We start from the raw sequence: 23543 nt of genomic DNA, 5'->3' as shown, positions 1-23543 counted from the left end.
CCACAAGTATAATTTAAGTAAATCGTGCCCTAAAAATAGCACACGTTTTAACACACTTTAGTGAATCTGCCCTATTAACTTGTTCATCTCCAGTAAGCAACTTAACAGCTGCTAAAAAAAAAAAAAAAAAAAAAAAAAAAATAGACAGGGGCAGTTGAACATATAGAGTATTCAGGATAACAGGCTTAATAGGTTTTAAGTTTAACTGGAGCCACTGCATTGGCCCAGGAGAAGGTACACAGAGCAGATTTAAGCCTGAAATGCATACTCATGTTTTGGTGTCGAAATTCGCTCCACGTGCCTGCACCTGGGCCGACACATTGGCTCCAGGTGTAGACACAGAAGAGCCCTGACTTAGGCATGGGGTTAGGCTCAGCCCTGTCTGGCATAAAGGTAAAGACACACTGAGCTACTAATAGCAGCTACTTGTCGTGGCTACTAAAATAAACAATGCTAATCATTTACTGATAATTGTCTCTACGCATGTTGTAGCAGAGGCAATTTTCAGAATTGTCTATGGCAGGGTATTTTCTGGAGTTTAGTAGCCATGAAAAAGTCACTGCTACTAGTAGCCCAGTGTGTCTTCACCCTAAGACTTAAAGGAGAAGGAAAGGCTAATAAAGAGTTAATCTCAAGCTGCAGGCATACCTTCAGTTCTCTCAATAATGCCCTTTCTCCCCATATTTCACCTGTTCAGATGATCAGAAGCCAAACAGGAAGAAAAAACGTTGAGCTCTGTAAAGAAAGCTCCCATAATGCCTCACTCCTGCACACAGACCGAGACCAAGGGGGGAATTCACAAAAGTAGTGATATTAAGACAAAATAAAAGTGGAGATGGATTTGTAGGACTTTCCACCTAATTCACAAACATCTATCTCCACTTTTGTGAATTTGTCTTTTAAACAGTTTTCAGATTTTGTCATTTTACCTGTCGGCGGCATCAAACCCAGTTCCACAGCTACATGAGCCTTGGATTTTACCAGCAGGATTTTGCAATTTCATATGCCATTTGTCATTTCACTTTGGGGGTATTTCCTGAAGGGTAATTTTAGTTTGCCCAGGGAAACTATACATCATTTTTTCCAGGACATGCTGGGCTTTCAAATGTTTTCTATATTTCTGTGTAATTCCACTTCTGTAAAAAGATTTAAGGATCTAAATACCTTCTTCTCTAGCCCCTACTCATTACTGGTCAGCAGCAATCCGACCCACACACCAACATGCCGGTGAAAAGAGGTCCAACGGGACTAGGAACCACCGGGTTTTTATCCAGTGCCCTGTTGGGCCAGTCCAAACCTGTACCCCGATATCCCAGTTTGGGTGCCAGTGTGCATGTGCTGTTTACTGATCACCAATATGGCTGCTGGTAACACAAGGGGAACAGTTAAAGATGGGGAGCAATGATGTTAAGCAGCTCTGTTTCAATTTCCCTTTTTTAACTCAAGAAATAACAAACTATAGGTTTTTTTTATGATTAAAATAATAGGCAAGTCCAATTTAACTTCTTTTGAAAAGGGAGTATAGGACAGGACACTGCTTAGAATTTACACTCAATGTAGGGATAGAAAATTCAAATCAGCGCTTTTCACTTACATTTCAGATGCTTACTAACTAAAATGTTGGCTGTGATAACAGTGTAAAACAGCTTTATGACTATCAAGTTTTAAAGTGTGTTGCTGGTTTTGGACATTATTAAGTAACATAAAAAAGTTCAACGCACATTATTTTAAAATAGTTGCAATACATTTTTGAATTTGAAATTCTGCATTCCATATTTTGACATGTTCAAAATCACAATTCAAATGTTTTAAATGCACAAAAAAACGCTGTGGGTAAATGTGACCCAAGGACCGAATGACTGGATCAACCCAATATCGCCCACCTCAAGGTCAACCCATTTGGTAACCTCTCCAAACAAGTGGATCTTTCTGTGTATGGCCAGCTTAAAGGGATACTGTCATGATTTTTATGGTAAACTTTACTTTTCTAAATTACACTGTTTACAATAATTCACTCTACCATTTAAATTGTTATTTTTGAACCATCAAATGTATTTTTTTTAGTTGTAATATTGGGGAGTAGGCATTGTGCCTGATTCTGAGCTTTCAGAAAGAGCCAGCGCTACACATTAGAACTGCTTTCAGGAAACCTATTGTTTCTCCTACTTGGGTAACTGGAGGTGTCCCAATCTGGACTTGGATTTCTTACTGTTGAGCTGCTATCATGCTACCTTGCCATTGTTTTGCTGATCGGCTGCTAGTAAGGGGGAGATATCACTCCAACTTGCAGCTCAGTGGTAAAGTGTGACTGAAGTTCATTAGAATGCAGGTGGCACCCTGAGAACATGGCTAGCCCATGTGAAACTTGAAAATTAAATATAAAAAATCTGTTTGCGTTTTTGAAAAACATATTTCAATGCAGTTTTCTGCTGGAGTAGCTCTATTAACTGATTGAGAGCGAAATGTGAGCCCGGCCTAGCAGTTTTATCATGTAGGCATTATTGCTATGTGCTTACCTCATGTTCAGGCGACAACTGTTCCATATCAGTGCGTAAACACCTGAGACCCGGCAAAAAGTGATTCATCATCAGTTCTTCTGATATAACTGAGTGGTGCAAGTTAAGTTTTCTTTCACAAAGGAAATAGTGCAGCTTTAACAGGGTATAAGCAAAGTGCCAGATTTTATCTTGCATTTGTTTATTTACACATTTCATACATGAACTAACACAGAGAAACATAGCAAAAAGCCTATGCAGTAATGGAACAGGGAAGTAAACAATTGCCACTTATTCAACAATTCCACTTAAGTATTTACTTCTGTGAAAAGTAATAACTAGCATGCTCACTAGTACAAGTACCACAAATAATGCATAAAACACTTTATAAGGATCTTCCAATTCCATACAGAAAACTGCATTACTGAAGTAATTCAAATTTGCCATAATTATAATTATCTTAAGTACAGTTTGGCAGATTTTGCAAATATTTGTGAATAGACAATGATTTTAGGTATAAACCACTTTTATTCATCGTGACCCAGTGGAACCAGGTAGTTCAGTCGGTAGGTAAGCGTCAAACATTGCTTTGTAATTACAAACACAATTTTACAATACAGTTCACAAGCCTGTATTCCCTGCAACTTTAAATGACTGCAATAGGTATCATAATAATCTGCTTCTGTTTTCTCTGTAAGGACAAAAAGAACATATGATTGGTATTGCAGTTCCATAAATACTTCCATTGTAAAAAGTGATCTAACTAATCGACTAATCTCCCACTGCTCTAAAAGACAGGGAAAGGTACCAATAAAATTCAAATTGCATGGACCTGCCTGATCCTGTTGTCCTAAAACACTATAGTCATATCCATCAAATCGTTACTATACTCCACTTATTAGTGTTCAAAGTGTTCCATGGATTCTGCAGAAATCACGCAACAAATGTAGTTGGCTGCAACATCACTTTCCTCTGACACCGACTTATTATGCATGTGAATAAGATTTTTCTGGCCCACTGACCTTTATCGTGTCATCTGCTCATGTACCCTGGAGTTGCACAGTCCACTCACATTTGTTACATGAAATATATGTTTCTATGTATATGAGTAGGGGGTTTGAATGAACTGAAGTTTAGTAATATCATCCATTTAGAAGACTGAGAAATGATTGCAGATTCTGCTGATAAGGTCATGAAACCTTTCCTTGTCATTTTTTTTCTTGGTAACTAGACCTGCACTAGAAAGATAACCCAAACACGTTTTATCAGAATGCTTGAATAAGTCAACAAGGAAACTAATCACTAAAATGCAATCACTAATAAACAAATGAAGATTGTTCAAATAAATCTGATCGAAGTGGAAATCCTAGGGTATACAATTTTGCCAACTGTGCTAGATTTGCTTAGAGCTGGCCTATCAAACAGTGGTTTTAAGGGTTATGCAAAAATATAATCACAAACATAAAAACAACATGTTGGATGGCTGCTGAAAAGAGGAAGCTGTAGGGAAGGAAGAAGAATTGATCACAGGCACTTCTCTTTTGCAAATACAAACTTGTCATTTATATTAACACAAAGGCATGTGTCTTGCACAATTTGGGAAGATACTTTTATACTGTGTGTGCCCGGAAGCTATGTTCTAGATAGGAACGTGTTACTTATTTAAACAGCCTTTCCAGCAGCTGGGTGGTCAGCAGGAATGGAAACGCTTTACAGAAGCAGTAAGTTCAGCAAACACCAAAAATACACAGTAGGTCTCAGAGCCAAAGGCACTAAAGAATAATACAAGTAAAAGCTGGCCCATACATGTCACAGATAAAAAGTCATACATCTCTATGTATGTGTATGCTGGCATGACAATCCCAATATGCATATTGATTGGGTCAATGTAATAGCAGGTATGAACATTTCATCTGTAAATGCAACAAATCTGTAAGTGAAATATCTTCTTCTTGAATCAATATTTACCATAACTGATCCATTACTTAATTTTACAAAAACCAGTAGCACAATTTATGGATAATGTACAATATATAAATGTTGATGTTGTATAAAAGCTGTTTTTAGAAACTAGTCCACAAAGAGCAGCAGTTTTTCAGGTTATATGCAATTTTCTGGTAGTGTGCTAAAACAACATATAATGTAACTGTGCATTAGCATTTACAAATATTTTACAAACTTTAAAACATAGGAACAAAGAAAGTTGTAATCTTGGCATGTAACTGTCATTAATATTTGCAAATCTTGTTTACCACATTGATTCCTGCAGTACTTCTCACTTACGAAATTCACTAAATATGTAATTTGGTAAGGGGTTTCCAAACTTTTCCATTCAACTGTATATGTATACAACTATAAATATATATATATATATATGCTTTCTTTACCTTTTAATGGGCCTCACAAAATAAATTATCTTTCTTAGTAACATTTTTGTAGCATTCTATTATCAAGTGCTTTAAGTGTGTGTCAAAGCTTGATAAATATTTTGAGAAAATATTCCTACTGCTCATAATTCAAATGCGTTAAAATAAAGCCAGTTGCTCCCATGTTACTCACTTAAGGGCTGCCACACACAATGAATGCAATTTGCTAGCAGCCCACACATTTAACCCAGAATCTGTTTTTTTACGTATCCATTAAATGTATACTGTTAAAAGATTTCTTTATTAACACTAATCAAACTGCACAAAACAGCTATTTTTGCTTCTCTTAATAAAATAAGAATGTAAGTCTAGAAGGTTTGTTTCAAAGCTCATTATCTTATTTTCCAGATAAGTTTATTTTTACTGTTTTATTGTACCCTATAGAAAATAATCAGCCAGTCTTTGGATTTAGAGAAAATGAGGTATTGCAACTTAATTTCCTCAAACCTACATTTCTTAATACATTTTGCCTCCAGTATTTTTTAAAATAAGAATCTTTTAGGCTCTCAAAAAAAGTCTTCATTTTATTCAGCTGGACATGTACAAATTTTCTATCTTCAGATTAACTTAAAACTACAGGTATGGAACCTGTAATCCAGAATGCCCGGGACCTGGGGCTTTCCGGGTAAGGGGTCTTTCTGTGAACATTAAATAAACCCAATAGGATTGTTTTGCCTTGAATAAGGATTCATTATATTGTAGTTGGGATCAAGTACAAGGTACTATTTTATTATAAGAGGAAAAAATAAATCATTTTTACAATGTTTATTATTTAAGTTATATGAATTATAGGAGTCTATGGCAGACGGCCTTCCTGTAATTCACAACATTCTGGATAAGGGATGCAATACCTGTATCTACTTGGATATTGGACAGGTAAGCAAAGAAGAAATTATAGGAAAGCAGAGAGAAAGTGGGAGTGAAAGGCTTTAAGAATGAATATTGAAATTTGAAATAATTTTCAAGTGTGGTGCATACATAAGAATAATACTAGTGCTTTTTCTTGTCTTCCATAAAGTAGGCCTACATGTTTGCAGGCTAGATTTAACAGATTGGATATTTTATGCAAAAGGGTCTCTGAAGCCTGTGAAGAAATACACATGGCATGGGTATTTAGCTGAAAGCCCATGCATAGTACAACTTAGGTTTAGTGTATAAGCAGAAAGGATACAGCAGCAGGAGAGAGCACTATATGCTTCAAATAAATGGGTAGCAATATCCAGTCTCTTGGAATCCACAGATTGTTGATTGTTGACAAAAGAAAGCTTGTGCAAATGAGGAAGAACAACTAAATTAAAACAGAGAATGGACATAGTTAGGATGTATTAATTTTAGATAAACAGTTCAAAATTTGTCTATCTAATTCTTCGAAGTCCCTTTCAGAGCCGGATCACAGAAAATTAGACTGATTGTAAAATATAGCATGGTTTCCTAGTAGTAATAATACTGGATGTGTTCCAGATTAATAAGTCATTAAATAACTGAAAAACCTTTACATGTAAAACCATGCATGTGGATTTATGCCTTGTCTTTTTTACATTTATAATACTTATGTCAAGTAGGACTGTTTGCAGTAAATTGTAAAAAAAAAAAAAAGACTTAGCAGTTAAGAAAACATTACAGAGAGCAGGCTGTATAGTTCCCCTCTCTTCTAAATAGAAATTATACCCCTTTTTGACATGAGCTCATTCAGTTGTGTTTACGTAAAAAAAATAAAGCGCGTGAACACTATATGAGCTTCCAGAAATACATAAATGTATGTATAACAGACACACCTGATTCCACAGACTGAAAGGAAACCATGATAGTCTGTATGTGAATTTACCGTTACTTGCCCTAGACTTTCAGTTGCCCCTCAAGGAAAGTTCAGGCTACTTTGGAAAGTAGCTGCACTGCGTATGTTTTCAGACCAGCAATTTGCATTTTATACAATGGAAAGGAAACAGGGTACGATCTGTTGTCTGCGGTAGCCAAGGTTTATCGCAAGTGACAAAATAACCCATGTGTCATTGCCCTAAGGATCTACGGAGACAGCTCATTGGAGTATCATGGCTTCCTTCTGTGGAATCAGGTATGATGGTGTAAGCCTAACTTCTGATGTCAAAATTATTTAAGTTGCAGTGTGATTGTTAAAGAACTCAAAATAATAACAATAGAGACAGCATTGTAGCTTTTTAGGAAGATATCTTACAGGGGACCTGTCACCCTAAGAAATAATTCAAAATATGTTTAGTCACTACAGTTAGTCAAGCAAAATAAACTTCACTTACACTATAAAAATTATTAAGGTCTTGTGTACTCCAGTTTGGAAATTATATCACATATCACAGCAAGCAGGAAGGTGCCATTTTGTTGACACTTATTAAAGCAAGCTTTGCATCATGCCAAAATTATGTTTACTTGATAGAATGGAAGACGAGATGCACATGTAAATACACTGGCTGCACAATTAGATGGTGAGAAGGGAGGGGGAAAATGTGGAGTGCAGTGACATCTAGAAGTGCTGAATGGAATAAAAGTAATTGTCTGCCCCACCTCTATGCCCAATACATAGGGGCAAGGCAGCCAATATATAATTTACACCTAGGATTTTTAAGTGACTTAATAATGGGTATGGGTGTAAATAAAAAAAGGAATAAGGGTTTCATGTTTATTTTGAAAAGTACTTTTATTATACAGCTTAATATGTCTGGGTGAGAGGTCCTCTAAGATGATTATGAACTAAGGGGGTGTTTTGTCAACCAAAAAGAGGCCAGAACCAAAAGAGACCAGTGTATAAAGTGTACACTATGAGCGTGGGCAACTAACTTGTTTAATAAATCTGTGAACAGGAAAAATAAAGTATTCAGGAATGTGTCATTGTTACAAAGGGACAAATGAAATCTGTGGTTCATGGTTATTTAGGACATTAACAGAATCATCAAAATGTGTGTGGAGAGAAAAAGACCATACCAGTAAAAGCAAAATGAGAGCTCAGGGATCTTCGTTGATTTTGACACACTAGGGCTCATTTACTAAAGAAGGACAAAGTGTAATGTGAAAAACGGGCACAATGTTTTACACACATACACCTTTCTTTGCCTATTGTACAAATATTTGTGCCTAACTCTGGAAGCACAAAGCGTGCACCTGCAAAAACCCACCACAAGATACACAGTTTGTTTCAGTCATGTAAGGGGCAACATGTGGGTGCTGAAAATCTGTACTTACTGCTGTCTTATGTAAATGCAGAGCTCCATTGTGCAGAAGAACACATGGGTGGAGCTGCTCTACACAGTGTTTGTGTACAAGTACTATATGAATTGCTACAGGCATTAACAATTGACCCCTCCTGTCCTGAATGTATATAATGAAGAGCCAAACTGTCCCTCCCACCACGACTCACAATCATCTCTGAATCGAGGTTCTGCGTTGGGTCCAACTCTCCCAAAAGTCCTTATTATCTCTGTTTGAAGTGAATGCTGGTCTTGATACTGAGGATCTTCCAGGAAGGAAGCTAGCTGCATTTTAACTCTTTCTAACAACTGCAAAACAAAACAAGCAAATTAGCGCAAGCTGCAGTACAATTAGCTGCTCACAGGCATATAAAGCAGAATGTTTTTATAAGGCAACATACCTAGAATTGTATTATAATACTCTGAATGGGCCATTTACTATACTTACAACCCTCACAAACATTATGCCAACTAATATTTATGGTTTAAAACTGTAGCAGTGCCAAAACAGTTAAAGCTAAAAATGGCAGAAACTGGTATTACAAAAAGTAACAGAGAGAAACAGCAGACCTAGTCCATAGGAGGATAAAGAGAAATGGACTGCATTTTGATTGAGTGGTTAACTGTTGTTATTTTTATACAACAGACAAAAGCCATAGCTTATGCTATTGTATATTACTCTTAAATTCACTGTAACCTATTAAAGTCAAAAGCTAATTTAAAAAAAATTTAAAAGCAAACTGCAAATTCTGGCATAAAACTAGGGTTTAAAGCGGTTTGTGAGACTAAGGCAATTACACACAGACACATATTTGCATAAATTTTTTTTCACAGCTTCAGGGTTAGATTAGCCCATTGCGGTTAAAACTTGGCTACCACAGGCAACTAATACAAATTGCCTGTGGTAGCAAACATTAACCACGGGTTACTATTTTCACCATTGGCCATCACCCTAAGGAATCTTTGCTACCGCAGGCGACTAATCTCCCCAAAATGTCATCCCACCTGTAAGAATGTAAATCGATGGTAGGATGGCATAAGCGTCGCTTCAGTTTTCTGAAGTCGCCCGAAGTTGCCTCAAAAGGAAACTTGAAAGGAACCTGAATAGATTCTTTTTTTCTAAAGTAAACTAACCTACAAGAGAATGTTCCCTATGACTCATAAAATACTTATTTATATCAGTTCCCCTTTGAGCCAAAGAGAAATGCATGCTGTGTAAGAGAAGCAAGAAATTAAAGACAAATACCATATGAATGACTTGATAATTTATGACCTCTGGCTGCATCCCTTTAAGATAGAACATATTTTCTCATTTCCCAAGGTACTGCACAATTAAAGACTATAAAAACTATTGAAAAGCAAATAGCTACATTTTTGTATAACGTTTCACTTCCATTTGGTCCTGCCTATATTTCAGGCAAATAAAGAGGATTAAACATATTCTTAGTCTACAAAAGTAACTTTCCTGTTCTTTAAAAAAAAAAAAAAAATGTTTAATATATATATATATATATGTATTTTTTATTTTATTTTTTTTATTTTATTTATTTATTACTTGGTGCTAGCGATTTTGATTATTTGGGCCCCTCCATACTCCGACAGCGCACTGCAATTTTATATAAAGATCTTTTTTCCCCTGCTCAATCCCCTCCGCACTACTTCTTAATTGAAGGGGTTCATGGCATAATAGAACACACTATACTGAGCCTAGGACCACAGTCACAAAGGGTCCATTTCTCATACAAGTGAACCAGCCATGCTCCATTTTACTTTTGATTCAGCCATGGTGTAATAGTGTACGCAATACTGCCGATTGGACCGCACTCAGAGGTACCCTAGGGTGTACTAGCGTACCATCCATTCCTCACTTATATTTTGCCGGCTACAAAGTTCTACCGGCCCCGCAAAGGTATTTGGACATTTGCATATTTTCACTAACGGGACGGCACACCACCCGGCTATTGAAATCCCCTGGTGCCTTTGATGTGACTTGTTCTGGCCACAGGTTGCTTTGGGTCTTCTTTACAAAGTGTTGACACCTGTCAATCAGCTCCCTACTCACCATTCTTTTTATCCGCCGGGGTGCATGCTTAAACCGCACGGCGGCACTGGCTTGATTGTGCGCAGTCATTTAGTTTTGTGCTCACTCCCACTAACGTATCCTGATTGCTGCTCCACCTCTACTTTGTGGTTCAGTGCTCCTCTATGCCCGATCGGTACATCCCCTCTCGCCAGTGCCGCTAAACTCTTTACTGTGCCCGATCGCTACATTCTATCTCCTGCTCTGGTTAGCGCACCATTGTGCCTACTGATATTCCCACGTCTTGTGCAGGTACCCGGCCACATCGATCTTGTGCGATCCACTTCACCTTTGTTTGTGTTTTTTTTGTTTCTTTTATCTCTCTCCTTACTGTTTATACTTACTCGGTGCCTTGTTTACCTTATGCGCCCTTATTACTCGGCAGATGGTCCATAGGAAGTGCGCGTTGCAGTTCAGCACCACTCTGGACACGGGCTTTGTTATATATTTTTTATTTGTCATTTATTTTACTGCTGTCACGCCCCCACTGTATGTCATTTCCCTGTACATTGTATCCGTATCATTCTGACACTTTTGCACTTGCATATGTAAATTATCTGTATTATACACCTTGTGACGTCACAGCTGTGTTTTTTTCAGTGCACCAGCTCTGTCTCACTTTGTCTTTGAGAAAGGCTGCGGAGGCAGCAGAAACATTAGATGTTGTTTTGAATAAACACTTTGTGTTTCACCTAAGACCTGTGAGTGCGGGACATTCTCTTGCTATCATACCTAAATATGTGGGCACTGCACCCAGGCATCGTTATTACTTCTGAGACGTGAGTGCCTGTCCTACAAGCTATATTATATATAAAAGAGTCCACACGACAGCACAACACTCCAAAGATTGCTACCATGTAGCTGCCCCTGTGCACGGAATACCATATAGATACCGAATCAAACACAACCAGCAGCAAAGGTCTTGTGGTTCAAATAAATATTAGTGTATTATTATTGCATGTACAACAGACGTTTCGGTCCCTTTTGGGACCTTTTTCAAGGTACATTTACATACAACAACTCTGTTTAAATAGCCCCCTCCCATGAATCCAGGGACATTATATGCACATTAACCCCTGACATCATATAAGCATGAATAATCAATACTTCCCTAATACAAAAAAAAGTGCATTAATTGTTCACATAAAATAAATTGCATATTTGGTATCCCAACATAGTTCAAAGTGCAACAATGTTAAAAATATTGCCATTTCTGTGGATAGTTTAAAAGTGCATTGTAAAAAAATCCTCCATCTCTGTGAGTGATCTAAAGTTCAACTTTGTTAAAACAATTAAATTTAAAAACAAATTGTAACCATACATTATCTCTTATGTAAAAAATCCGAGGTTTCATATAAGGTTAACCCATAAGTTCCCAAGTATCTAACATTTTTGTTACTTTGTATATCATATAATACATTACATTACACTACTAATATATGTACTTGGGTCAACATTATATTATACCAATATACATATACAAAGTAAAAAAATGTTGGATACTTGGGAACTTATGGGTTAACATTATATGAAACCTCGGATTTGTGACATAAGAGATAATGTATGGTTACAATTTGTTTTTAAATTAAATTTTTTTAACAAAGTTGCACTTTAGATCACTCACATAGATGGAGGATTTTTTACAATGTTGCACTTTTAGACTATGCACTTTTTTTTTTTTTTAATTATTTGCTATTTTCTTCTAACTCCTTGTAGCCTTCAAGTGGGGGTCACTGACCCCGGCAGCCAGAAAATGATTGCTCTCTGTAAGGTTACAGTTTTATTGGTATTATTACTTCTATTACTATTCATGTCCTCTCCTATTAATAAACCAGTTTATCATTCAAACCAGTCCCTGGTTGCTAAGGTAATTTGGACCCTAGCAACCAGACAGCTGCTGAAACTCCAAACTTGAGTGCTGCTAAAGAAAAATTGAAATTGAAAAAAACTACAAATAAAAAATGAAGACCAATTGCAAACTCTCTCAGAAGAGTACTCTCTACATCATACTAAAAGTTAACTCAAAGCTAAACAACCCCTTTAGATTATGCATATCATGAAACGGATGAATGAAAACCTTCGTAGACATTATTTTTTAGTTTCTTTAGTAGTGAAAAAATGTACACGTGTATTGCATTTAGAGCAAGGTGGGACTCCATAAGATGTTGGATACGAACAGCTTAACCTGTTGCAATGCAAGCAAAATGCTTACCTCTCTTTGAGTGACAGTTTCCATTATAGTACCAAAAGCTGGCACAGTGGCAATCCTCACAGAGCTACATGAAAGTGAAAGAATAGGGAAAAATTATTTGTCCATAGGTTCTAAACTAAAAGATACAAAAAAAAAAAAAACACAGAAAAGAAAGCTTACTATGTTGAAACCTATTAGGAAATTAAATGCATTTGATTTTTAAAATAAACACAGGGTGAGGAAATTCTCAGCAGTGAGAACATAGAAGAGATAATTAAAATTACAGTTAGTAAAACTCACAATTCTGGGTCACTGGACAAGGTAACAAGTGCTGGAGCAACTCGCTTGTCAACTAAGGATTCACTCATGCCTCGGAGAATCAGCTGTAACCAGTCAACATGCAAAAACGGTTTGGTAAACTAGCAAAATAATGTTGTTAGCCGTGACTGTGGATGGGCAGTTCCTCTCTCTGACTTACTGGTTTTTATTACCCACTACAAAATTCACAGTGCCAGTCGGCTCTGTAAGATGCAGAATATTGTCCCCAAATGGGTTAGTGTAAAGATAATAATAAAAGCATCATACTGTTTGTAAGATATGCTCCATCAGCTCAAAAGCAGTTTCTTGATAAATTAAAATCACTTTTCAATAAGAACTGCTAAACAATAAATGATCTTTGGGAAAAATAACTGTTCTTAAAATAACCAGCGGGCCAGGATATAATTTATAACAAGTCTCTCAACCGAGTTTTGGCAAGAAGGGGGGAGAGAGGACGGGCCACAGAAGTAGCAATCAGTTGCTTGTGTCTAAAAGCTGATGGGCAGTTCTCACAACTAGTAGGATTTTATACAAAGCACCTAGGAAACTTACATTTCTGGATCACTGGAGAGAGTAATGAGAGCAGGGACAACTCTTTGAGCTACCAGAGTCTCATTCACCCCCTTCACCAACAGCTGATTTGTCGAAGCAAAGGGGAGCCATGGTTTGGTGCACAGGATAGCGAGCAGAAAGATTGCCAGAGAAGGGGAGAAACACAAAAATGCAAACAAAGATTAGAAGCTTGGCAACTACTTTGATGCTAAAGCTGTACATACACAGAAAAGGGAGGAGGAGAACAAGGATGGGCTTTGAGGTTTGTTAATATATATTTATACTGCAAAACAAACATTCTCCACAGTTAAATGTCCCTGACTGCATAACATAATCTATGTTTCAACTTAAAAAATAAATACTCTTTACAATGCCTAGATTATACCAGTGAATATATTACTTACCTATATTAATATCAATATGTATATTAATGTTTGAGATTAAGTTCTGACATTATAATTCAACCCATACCATCCTTGTGTGAAAGGCCAGCAATGCAGGCTACTGTAATTTACAAAAAAGCCACTTCTTGTTTACTACTGAATACCAAACACTAGGTCCTGAAATGCACAAATGCAGCTACCTGCAGAAACCATTTTCTAACAGTTTAAAACTGATTGGTTGATATTGACAACTTCTGTAATTTAGCACCTATGTTAGTAAACAACCACTGTAGTTTTGTATTTAAACAAATAAAAGAATTAAGAGAAATGGGTGTTATGAACGTGAAGAATGGGAAGAAAGGGGTGTTAATGGTTGACTTTGGAGTGTCAATAGCACTCGGGAATATATGCTAGATCTGGCCCATGATTACGTGCCTATAGGGCATGAAATGCGTAGGGTCTATGGAGATGTTTTAATGTAACTTGAAATAAAGTCTTTTTATTTTAAACTTTGTGACGCCGGTGGATATTCCCAAATGCCTATGTGCCCATAGTGGTTGTCGCTTTCTGCACCCCAGGGTCTGGGGCTGGTGCACCTGGACCACCACTTCTACTTGGTGAGTGTTTTGTTCACTGCTGGTCATTCTTATGTAGTGAAAAGCAATTTCACTTTCGGCATTCCAAATAATTTTCAAATGGAGAAAACTCATTGGCAATCAATCATGGATGGGCCATTCCACCAAATCCAGCACACATGTTGACTAAAATAAGCTTAAAGATGTCATACAAAACACAATGGTAAGATCAAGGTATCTACAGGCATTTCTTTATGCAGCCAGTGTTAATGTGCATGTGCGAGCCAAGTGCCAGAAAAGGATCGTGAACACTTGGGGGTCCATTCATTAAATTTATTTATTTTTTTCAGAAAGAAATCATATTTTTTCTAATTTATAGAACTTTTCGTAATGTCAACGATAATATCATTAAAATTCCACAACATGGTATAGGAACATGTCTGATACAATTTATCATGGTAGTAGCAAGCCAGATCCTATAAACCACTGCCTCCTCCTCTACTAAATATAAATTATGGTTTGGAGCTGCTGCACTAAAACTAGTTGTCTCAAAAGGCAATTTCTCTGCTAGACTAGAAGGTATGTATGTGAGAAAAGAAGGTGTCTTTGTAAGTTAGCACAAGGATTGTGGCACAAGCCTTTTTTTGTTTTTTAACAGAGAGGGGTCCAGTGTTCAGTAAGCAAGAGAATACACCTTAGGACTAAGAAATCTTGGACTAACGAATAAGGGCTTGATTTTGCCTAAACTAGACAGTTAAATTACATAAAATAAGACATGGAAAACTGGTAACTGGTTGCCTTGTTATACTTTAGAGTCGCTTAGGGAAATATCTTAAAACAACTGCTGACTATGCTGTCGAAGACTGGAGTATTCCTGTACAGTACTATATACCATTAGGCAAAGTAACACCACAAAAATGTTGTTCCACCTCACTTATTTTACAAGTCATAACAAGATGAAGGCTTCAGCTCTAAAAGGAAGTTACACAAATTCTCTTTCTAGAGTAACATTATAGTAGAAAGGGCATATCTTAACTTGCATAATGAATGAATGTATTATATATATATATGGTTATTAGCCTGTGCGATGGCCGGTGCTATGCTCCATGAGCCAGTTGACGCATAAACTATGTCCCTACTACTACACCAATTTACCTGGCTAATAATTGGATCGGATCCTCTACTGCCCCTTCAGCACCCACTATGCGATGCGTGGGATTGCAGTTCAGCATAACAGGTTGCTCGCTACTTTCTTTACTGGTTCTGTTATCTCCCTTTATTTTCTGTGGACATTTCTCTCTCTCACAATGTTCTGACACACAATATTTTCTACTCAGAGGCTTTTATGTATTATTCTTTATTTTTATTTGCTACACGGTGGGTGGGTGGTGTTAAACTAATTTATGCTATGACGTCAGTAACTGTATTTTGGCGCCAAGTTTGGTTTAAGTGTGGGTTGCTTTTCATGTGTATTCACTTTGAGAAAGGCTGTAGCCACAGCCGAAACGTTAGTCTGTTTAAATAAATTTCTTTATTTTTGCACTAAGACCTGTGAGTGCGGCATCTTTTCTCCTATTATATATTATATTATATATATATATATATACACATACACACACACATGTATCTGTACATATCCATATACGTAAAACTTAGCTTTTATTGAAGCTTCCATAAAATGTACAGTCAATGTATGAATTGAAGTATCAATGTGAGTACTTATCTATCCAAACAGCAGCCATAACACAATGTTTCGGGAATACTATATCCCTTTATCAAGCGTGTTGCCGTAATCATCCCACATTGTATAATGCACATACGTTCCAAGTTCCGTGCATAAATATGTACACGGAAGTGACGTACCCGATCCCCTGGAGATGAGATTTCGCGCTACCGCATGCGTTCATTTTACCGCTTTGCGTTAATTTGCGCACAGAAATAATACTAACGCATGATTCACAAACACTTAGACACACTAAATATCGCATTTGTCTGTGCGCAAAAATAACACCTACTTGAGGCAGGCAGTAATTATAGAAAAGTACAGTTAATGTGCTTTTGGCAATAGTCTCTGCGAGTTAAATAACGCAAACAGCATCGCGTCTAAATTAACGTAAGTATCCTTTTAGTGAATCGTGCGTTAAGACGCGATAACATTTTTAACGCATGCTATAAATAGCGCACGTTTTAACGCACTTTAGTGGATCGGCCCTAATGTCTGGGGACAGGAACAGTTCTATTACCAGTATTGATGGTGGATCTATGTTGTGAAAACCTGTCTAACTTTTTGGGTAGTTTCACCAATGTAAATAAGATTACACGGACAAATCAACATGTAAACCACAAAACTAGTGTCACATGTATTATGTCCGCGTATCTTATAAGATTTACCTGTAAGGAGATTCGTAAATTCGGGTCCTACCATGACAAAACGGCATTGGGAACAACCGTTACACTTACACATGCCCTCCCTAGGTGGTGAATTTCCTAGACAGGGAGGGGACCTCAGCTCGTACCAGTCTACTACCAATGGTCCCACCCCTACGAAATGACATCATGGGGGGTTGCTGAAAGACTGCAATGGACGGATAAGATCCCCTTAACAGATGCCAATGTTTATTTAAAATACGATTACTATGTGGATGATATTGGGTAACAACTTAACCCGTTGTCCCTTGTTTGGTGTGATATGTTTGTTTATGACCTTTTTTTCACATACCTTAGCAAGGCTATCTTGGAGAACTTGTTTTAGGGTAACCTCTATCCAACAATTTCTTCTCCATCTTACCTAGATTCTCTCTAGTGACCTCCGGATCATCAGCAATCCTACAGTCCTCTTAATGCTAAAATTAAATTATGCCTCTGGACAAAACTACTGCGCTAAAAAACAGCTTTTATTAAAATATCCTTATCTGTCCTAGTAAAATTATACATTATTCCACTATCATACAGTAAATACAAAGGGCCACTATTTTATCTGGATAAAGAATTACTTCAAATTTGCTTTGTTTATGCCCTAGCTTCAGTTAAAATGTTTCAGGTAAAGCCTGCAATATTTGTCTTGCCATACCATAAACAGTAGTTAGACATTTTCACTTCAGGTATGGGAAACATGATATAAACAGTGCAGGGAGTGCTGAATTAACTTACTACCATATCTGAGCAGGTTAACACAGCACTACCTGTGCTCACCTCCATACCTTGAGGGCTACTTGGCCCCTATCTCAGCACTGACAAAAATAATTTTCCTAAACAGCCAAATATTCATGTACAACATTCTAAAAAACATAAAGGAACCCCTAAGTCAGTTAAATATATAAAGTCCCAGTGTTGTTATCGTTTGTCGTTATTCTAGCAGTGTCACCACATAAACAGGTGTCTTGGCAACCTTGTTTGTGTAAAAGGCACTATGGAAAGTCCCACCAGTTCCCATAGAGATAACAGCATATATGCATACCATAAACTAATTACAGCTCATCAAGGACAGATTATAAATGAAAACTTTACATGAATGTTTTTTGTAAGACTCTTTTACAGAGAATAGAATATAAAACACTTCAGAAAAATATAACACATAATCAAGACATTTGGATATAGAGAGTAAGACAATTACAGGTGAATAAAAAGAGGAGTAAGAGAAAAGGGAGGAATAAGTAAAAAGACAAAGTAAAAATAAAGATATCCTTTCCAGGAAAATAATGTAGAAGAGGAAAAAGATTGTTTGTTTCAACTGCTAATGTTAAGAGCTGAATCATCAGATATGCAGGTAGAAACAAAAGAATTCTATCTGTATCTGACGATTCAGCATTAACATTTTGATTGGGTGCCTTCAAAGGCACCTGATTAAAAGTTTTAATCCTGTCTGATTGGCGAGACAACCAATATCCAAGGATTCTGCAGATATTAGTCGCCTCGCCTCCCACTATATACGCACTGAAGATCATACAAAACCCTGTAACAAGTTATCACGTTTTTTTTTTTTTAAATTTACAAAATTGCAGTAGTGCAGCAATTAACCAAAAATCGGTTCACAAATCAGTTTACAAAAATTTGAAAAATAGGCATACATATTATTGCCACAGGCAACGTAGTGCAATGTCACATTTATGACAGCAAAATCACTTACTTATGTCTTTAAAACCAGTTCTTAGTAAGTTTCTGTATGCTGTCATAATGTGGCCAGGAAGAGGCATTGGATTGGCACTACCCCAATTTTAAACCCTGACCATAACTTCATATATTTAAAAGTGGTTGTGTTTCACATTCCACCCAACTCAAGGACAAACTCTGCAAAATTTGTGAAACTGTGGAAAAATTTGCTCATCACTACCTCTGACTTTCTCTAGCTGACCCAGGAGTGAGAGAATTGAGCCAAATGCCAACATCATCCAATAGCACCAAGACAGAGCCCCCTGGATCCACATAATAAATAAGCATATCTTAACCTTTAACCTTGAGTTCTAATGCAGGTCAGCTGATTCATTGTAGGCACTAAAGAAGAGTTTCTAGCAAAGAGACCATATTATTCTGTCTATGTACCTATTCACTAGGCCACACTGGGACAACAGCTTTCCCCCTTGAAGGGTTTTGGTGCTGTCACAATACCATAATCACCTTGTACCATTTAAATAAAGATGTCATTTTCAAATATAAGTCCTACTAACATATGCCTTGACTCTTATCCCATCCGTGAATGCCTAGATTCATTAAACCGTGAAATAAGCGCTTTACATGCAAATTCAAGCTGGATCCATTGAAATAGCAGTTACTACTGGAGACACCTCCTTTGCCCAAGATAAATATGTAGTAGATGCAATAGGGCATGAATGGAAAACAAACGGAGTGAAAAAGATGGAATCTACTCATTGCAAAGTATGAGAGAAGACCAAAGTCAGCCAATTCAAGACAAAATTTGAAGTGAGGGAAATAAAGAAATAAAGACATAGTAAATGAGACAGCTTTGATCATTAAATATCCCTCAAAGCAGCCTAAGACAGTGTGGTCTAGTATTGGTCTATACCAGGGATCCCCAACCAGTGGATTACGAGCAACATGTTGGTCCAACAGGTACTGCCAAACAGAACATCCTGTAGGCTGCCAGTCCATATAGGGGCTACCAAATAGTTGATTACAGCCCCTTTTTTGCACCCCATAAACTTTTTCTTATGGTTGTGTTGCTCCCCAACTCTTTTTACATTTCACAGGTTAAAAATGTTGGGAATCCCTGGTCTAAACCGATGGTAACTACTTCCTAAAGAGCATTGCTAATGATCTGCTAATTAACAACAAACCCAAGCATTTCCCCACCCCCATATGCCCATCACTGTAATTATGCACCTTCACAAATAAAGGTAGTCATACATGGGCAGATTTAAGATGCTGATTTGGCACTTTCAGACCAAGTCAGCATCTTATCTATGTATGGGCCCTACAAACCGCATATCCGCTAGATATCTATCGGACAGGTTTAATAATTCCACCGGGATGAGAACCACTTCTGCTCTTTCATGGAGTCCTCTCCTGAAGGCCTGTATTGCTGCTTATTATGTTCTGATCAATTAAATTGCAATGCAAATATTTTAGGCTTCTTACAGTTACAATGTTCAGGGAGGTAAGTGCCCAGAACTATTTAAAGTAGTTATTCTTTAATTGCAAAAGAGAAATTATTTGGCTTTCACATTTCTAACATAAAAATAGAAGAATAAAAGCCCAGCACAAAGATGCTCTAAATGCATAGCAGTCTACAGTAAAGAATGAAAAGCAATGCCTATTTTCCCAAATCATTTATAGAATAGAGGCTGTCTGCTCCATCGCACAGTTCACAACTAAAACAAAAAAATAGGAAGAAAAATGCCATGGTTATAAATTACTGACCTCAAACATTCTAGCAGCAGTGCATCTAACAAGAGCCGATGTATGAACAACCCCATACCAAAGCACAGTCAAAAGAAGCTCATGGTATGCTGGATTAGTTCTATAATAATAAAAAAAAGAGATTGCTTACTGAAAAACACAATATACTCCTGATTATTAGTCATGCAGCATAATGGCATATATATAAGTCATGGTAATGTGGTCTGCAGTTATCATTGAAACTGCCACAGAAGACTGGAAATATACATTAATAATTTGCCTTACCCCAGCTCCACAAAAGATGCTTTTAAACTGTCTAATGGAGCATGTGACAATGACAGCATTGTCATTACATCTTCAAGGAACCCAACCAACAGCTTACGATCTTCTTCCTAAAGGCAAAACAGATCATTTTAGGTTTCAACCTCATGGAGCTTTCAGGGAGAACAGTTATGGTACAATCTTTCCTGCCTGGTGCCGATTCCCATTTATGTAAATGGTGAAACTCTTTGTCTGTGGAAGCCACTCATTCTTTTGCCAAAAACATTCTGCCATAGGCCTTATACGGGTACAATAATACCCCAATTCCAAATACCTCATAGTTATTAGTTAGTACGGCATTGTAGAACTATAAATGGGCCATATTTTATATATTTTCACAATATGTTCGGAAAAGCTCAGTTTCTGTAATGGGTAATGCGCAATAAGAAAAAAAACTACAGCTAGTCACTGCTCTCAGAAATAAGTCTGCAGAATGTAAAAAGTAGGAATGTGAGGTAAAATTAAAACTATGTTTCTGATAAGAATATGTCTTACCTGATTATAACATGTAAGGACTCCAGTTGCATATATTGGGACAGTGGCTTTTGTTAGAACTCCATTTCCTGCAGTAGAGTCTAAAGAACAACAAAAAAATTAGTTTACTTGTATACAAAAACTTACATTTTGTTCCTCTGATAAGGTACTTTCTGGATGCCAGGAGTGTTATGGTAAACAAAACAAGATTTACTAAAAGCATAGTAAATAAAAATATGCATCACTCCAACAAAGGAGTAAGATTAGAGGACATGTATAGCCTGATGCATATCAGCTGGGCATGCCATAATGGCATCATTTATACTACATATATCCCCTCTGTTTGCCAGCACCATCACATTTTCCTAAAACAAAAGCAGCTTTCACTTGGTGGCCATTTTTCCTCTGAGACATCATCAGTTACATTTAACCCTTTAAATGCCACAGGACGTAGAATCTACGTCCTGTGTATAAAAGTACCTAAGTGCCACAGGACATAGATTCTACGTCCTGCTGCACTTCTGGGTTTGAGAGTGGAGGAGCGGCTTTTCAGGCCGCTCCTTCGCTCCACACTCGTTCCCCAGCCCCTAGACAATGAGCAGAGGCGGGGAATGAGTGGCGATCGCCCAGGGGCCCCATTGGAAAAGTCAGGCTAGTGCGTGCCTAACACTTCCTGCTCTCCCCTCTCTCTGAAGACTCACGATCGATCGCAGGGGCAAGCTGCAGCTCGGCTCCTGGATCCTTCCTCCCACCTCCAGAGGATCTGTATGACTGCTTGTCCCACGTAAGTGTTAAAAAACACACACACATAATACACAAATACACACTTACACTCACACACAAACACATACACTTTGGGGGGGGGTTGGGGGGTTCACACAGCACTCACACGCACACAAAACCTAGTGTTACACAGGTTTACACACATGAAATTTTGCAATTTTTTTTTTTTTTTTTTTTTAATGGCATCTTTTTTTATTCTCGCCTGAAAAAAATGTTTTATTGCCATTGTGGATAGCATATTTGCTAACCACACTGTGCAATACCTTTTGTGTATTATTTTGGTGTTTTAATGAAATTTTCTGTGATTTTGGTGCATTTTTAGCCATTTTATTGCATTTTCAGTTATGCATAATTGTTGTTCGCTTGACTTTGTCTGTAAAACTAATTTGCCCAAACCAAAATACTCAGACTGTGATTCTGACTGAAGAAAAAAACCCCATTGATTTTAGTGATTTTTTTTTGCATTGTAGCAATTTTACTGAATTTCACATTGTTCTTTGTTACTTGTCTTTGCACATGGACATTTTGGCTGCTGTATTTCAATTTGGCTTCCTCTGTACCCCACATAGTCTGGTAAATCTATTCATATAGGGCATCAAACTGTTCAATAGATCACTGGTGTTCATATTTAGAGTGTTTTATGTTGGTATGTTACGAAATGTGGGGGTACATAATGGGGCAAAATGCAAGCTTTGTGACGATTTTCAAAAATGTTATAAAAACCGTCCTGTTTAGCGTCGCTTTGTAATTTGGTAGTTTGCGGTAGAAAGATGTATTTACCCATTTTTGTTTTGTCAATGTGTATTTTCGGAAAATATGTGCCATAAGACCCCCTAACAATACGTAGACCCTAGAAAACAATATAATACACATGCCAGTAGCTTATATTGCAGCGTATTCACTTTGTATGCACTAACTTCCTTTTGGGGGCTCTAAATGCCAGACACATTGGTGATCCTATGCACAATGGGCATTAAACTGTTCAGTGGACCCTTGGCTTTCATATTTAGGATGTGTTTTCTTGGTACCTAATGCTATGTGGGAGATAAGGAACTTGAAAGTGGAAGATTTGATGCGATTTTCAGGTATTTCATCAAAACTGCCAATTTTGGGAAAGCATTGCGACTCTGGGGTGAATTCAAAATGGGTATCCATGTCTTTCTACTCCAAACTACAGAGTCGCAATGCTTTCCCAAAATTGGCAGTTTTGATGAAATACCTGAAAATCGCATCAAATCTTCCACTTTCAAGTTCCTTATCTCCCACATAACATTAGGTACCAAGAAAACACATCCTAAATATGAAAGCCAAGGGTCCACTGAACAGTTTAATGCCCATTGTGCATAGGATTACTAAAGTATCTGGAATTTAGACACTCCAAAAGGAAGCTAGTAAATACAAATTGCCCCGGAGATCTCTTTAGCTACTGAAAACTCAACATCTTTCCTGCATTTTCTGTGGGGTAAAAACACAAACACATTGACCCCCCCAAAACCATATATTTTCGGAAAGTACAAATTGGGGTGAATTCAAAATGGGTATCCATGTCTTTCTACTCCAAACTACAATTTGTACTTTCCGAAAATATATGGTTTTGGGGGGGTCAATGTGTTTGTGTTTTTACCCCACAGAAAATGCAGGAAAGATGTTGAGTTTTCAGTAGCTAAAGAGATCTCCGGGGCAATTTGTATTTACTAACTTCCTTTTGGAGTGTCTAAATTCCAGATACTTTAGTAATCCTATGCACAATGGGCATCAAACTGTTCAGTGGACCCTTGGCTTTCATATTTAGGATGTGTTCTTGGTACCTAATGCTATGTGGGAGATAAGGTGCTTGAAAGTGGAAGCTTTGAGGTGATTTCTTTTGAATTTTCATA

The 23543-nt window shown here is 37.3% G+C and overlaps 1 protein-coding gene across 4 annotated transcripts in view; it reads right to left on the bottom strand.

Moving 5' to 3' along the window:
• The window catches only part of relch (RAB11 binding and LisH), an 86789-nt gene that overhangs the window by 7050 nt on the left and 56196 nt on the right, over positions 1–23543 (bottom strand). For 3 of the 4 annotated variants that reach the window (XM_012964311.3, XM_012964309.3, NM_001127054.1), the window contains 8 exons: positions 20905–20984; positions 20374–20480; positions 20110–20209; positions 13278–13360; positions 12429–12492; positions 8307–8445; positions 6093–6209; positions 2517–2605 (listed from right to left, as the gene is read on the bottom strand). In XM_012964311.3, the coding sequence (XP_012819765.1) occupies positions 2517–2605; positions 6093–6209; positions 8307–8445; positions 12429–12492; positions 13278–13360; positions 20110–20209; positions 20374–20480; positions 20905–20984 (779 nt within the window). Of the gene's footprint in view, positions 1–2516; positions 2606–6092; positions 6210–8306; positions 8446–12428; positions 12493–12707; positions 12791–13277; positions 13361–20109; positions 20210–20373; positions 20481–20904; positions 20985–23543 lie in introns of all 4 variants that reach the window. The other variant, XM_012964310.3, reaches the window with a different exon arrangement.

This window comes from Xenopus tropicalis, chromosome 6, assembly GCF_000004195.4.
Source record: "Xenopus tropicalis strain Nigerian chromosome 6, UCB_Xtro_10.0, whole genome shotgun sequence".
Taxonomy (NCBI): Eukaryota; Metazoa; Chordata; class Amphibia; order Anura; family Pipidae; genus Xenopus; species Xenopus tropicalis.
The sequence above is the reverse complement of the archived record's forward strand: the minus strand, read 5'-3'. Positions and strand labels throughout refer to the sequence as shown.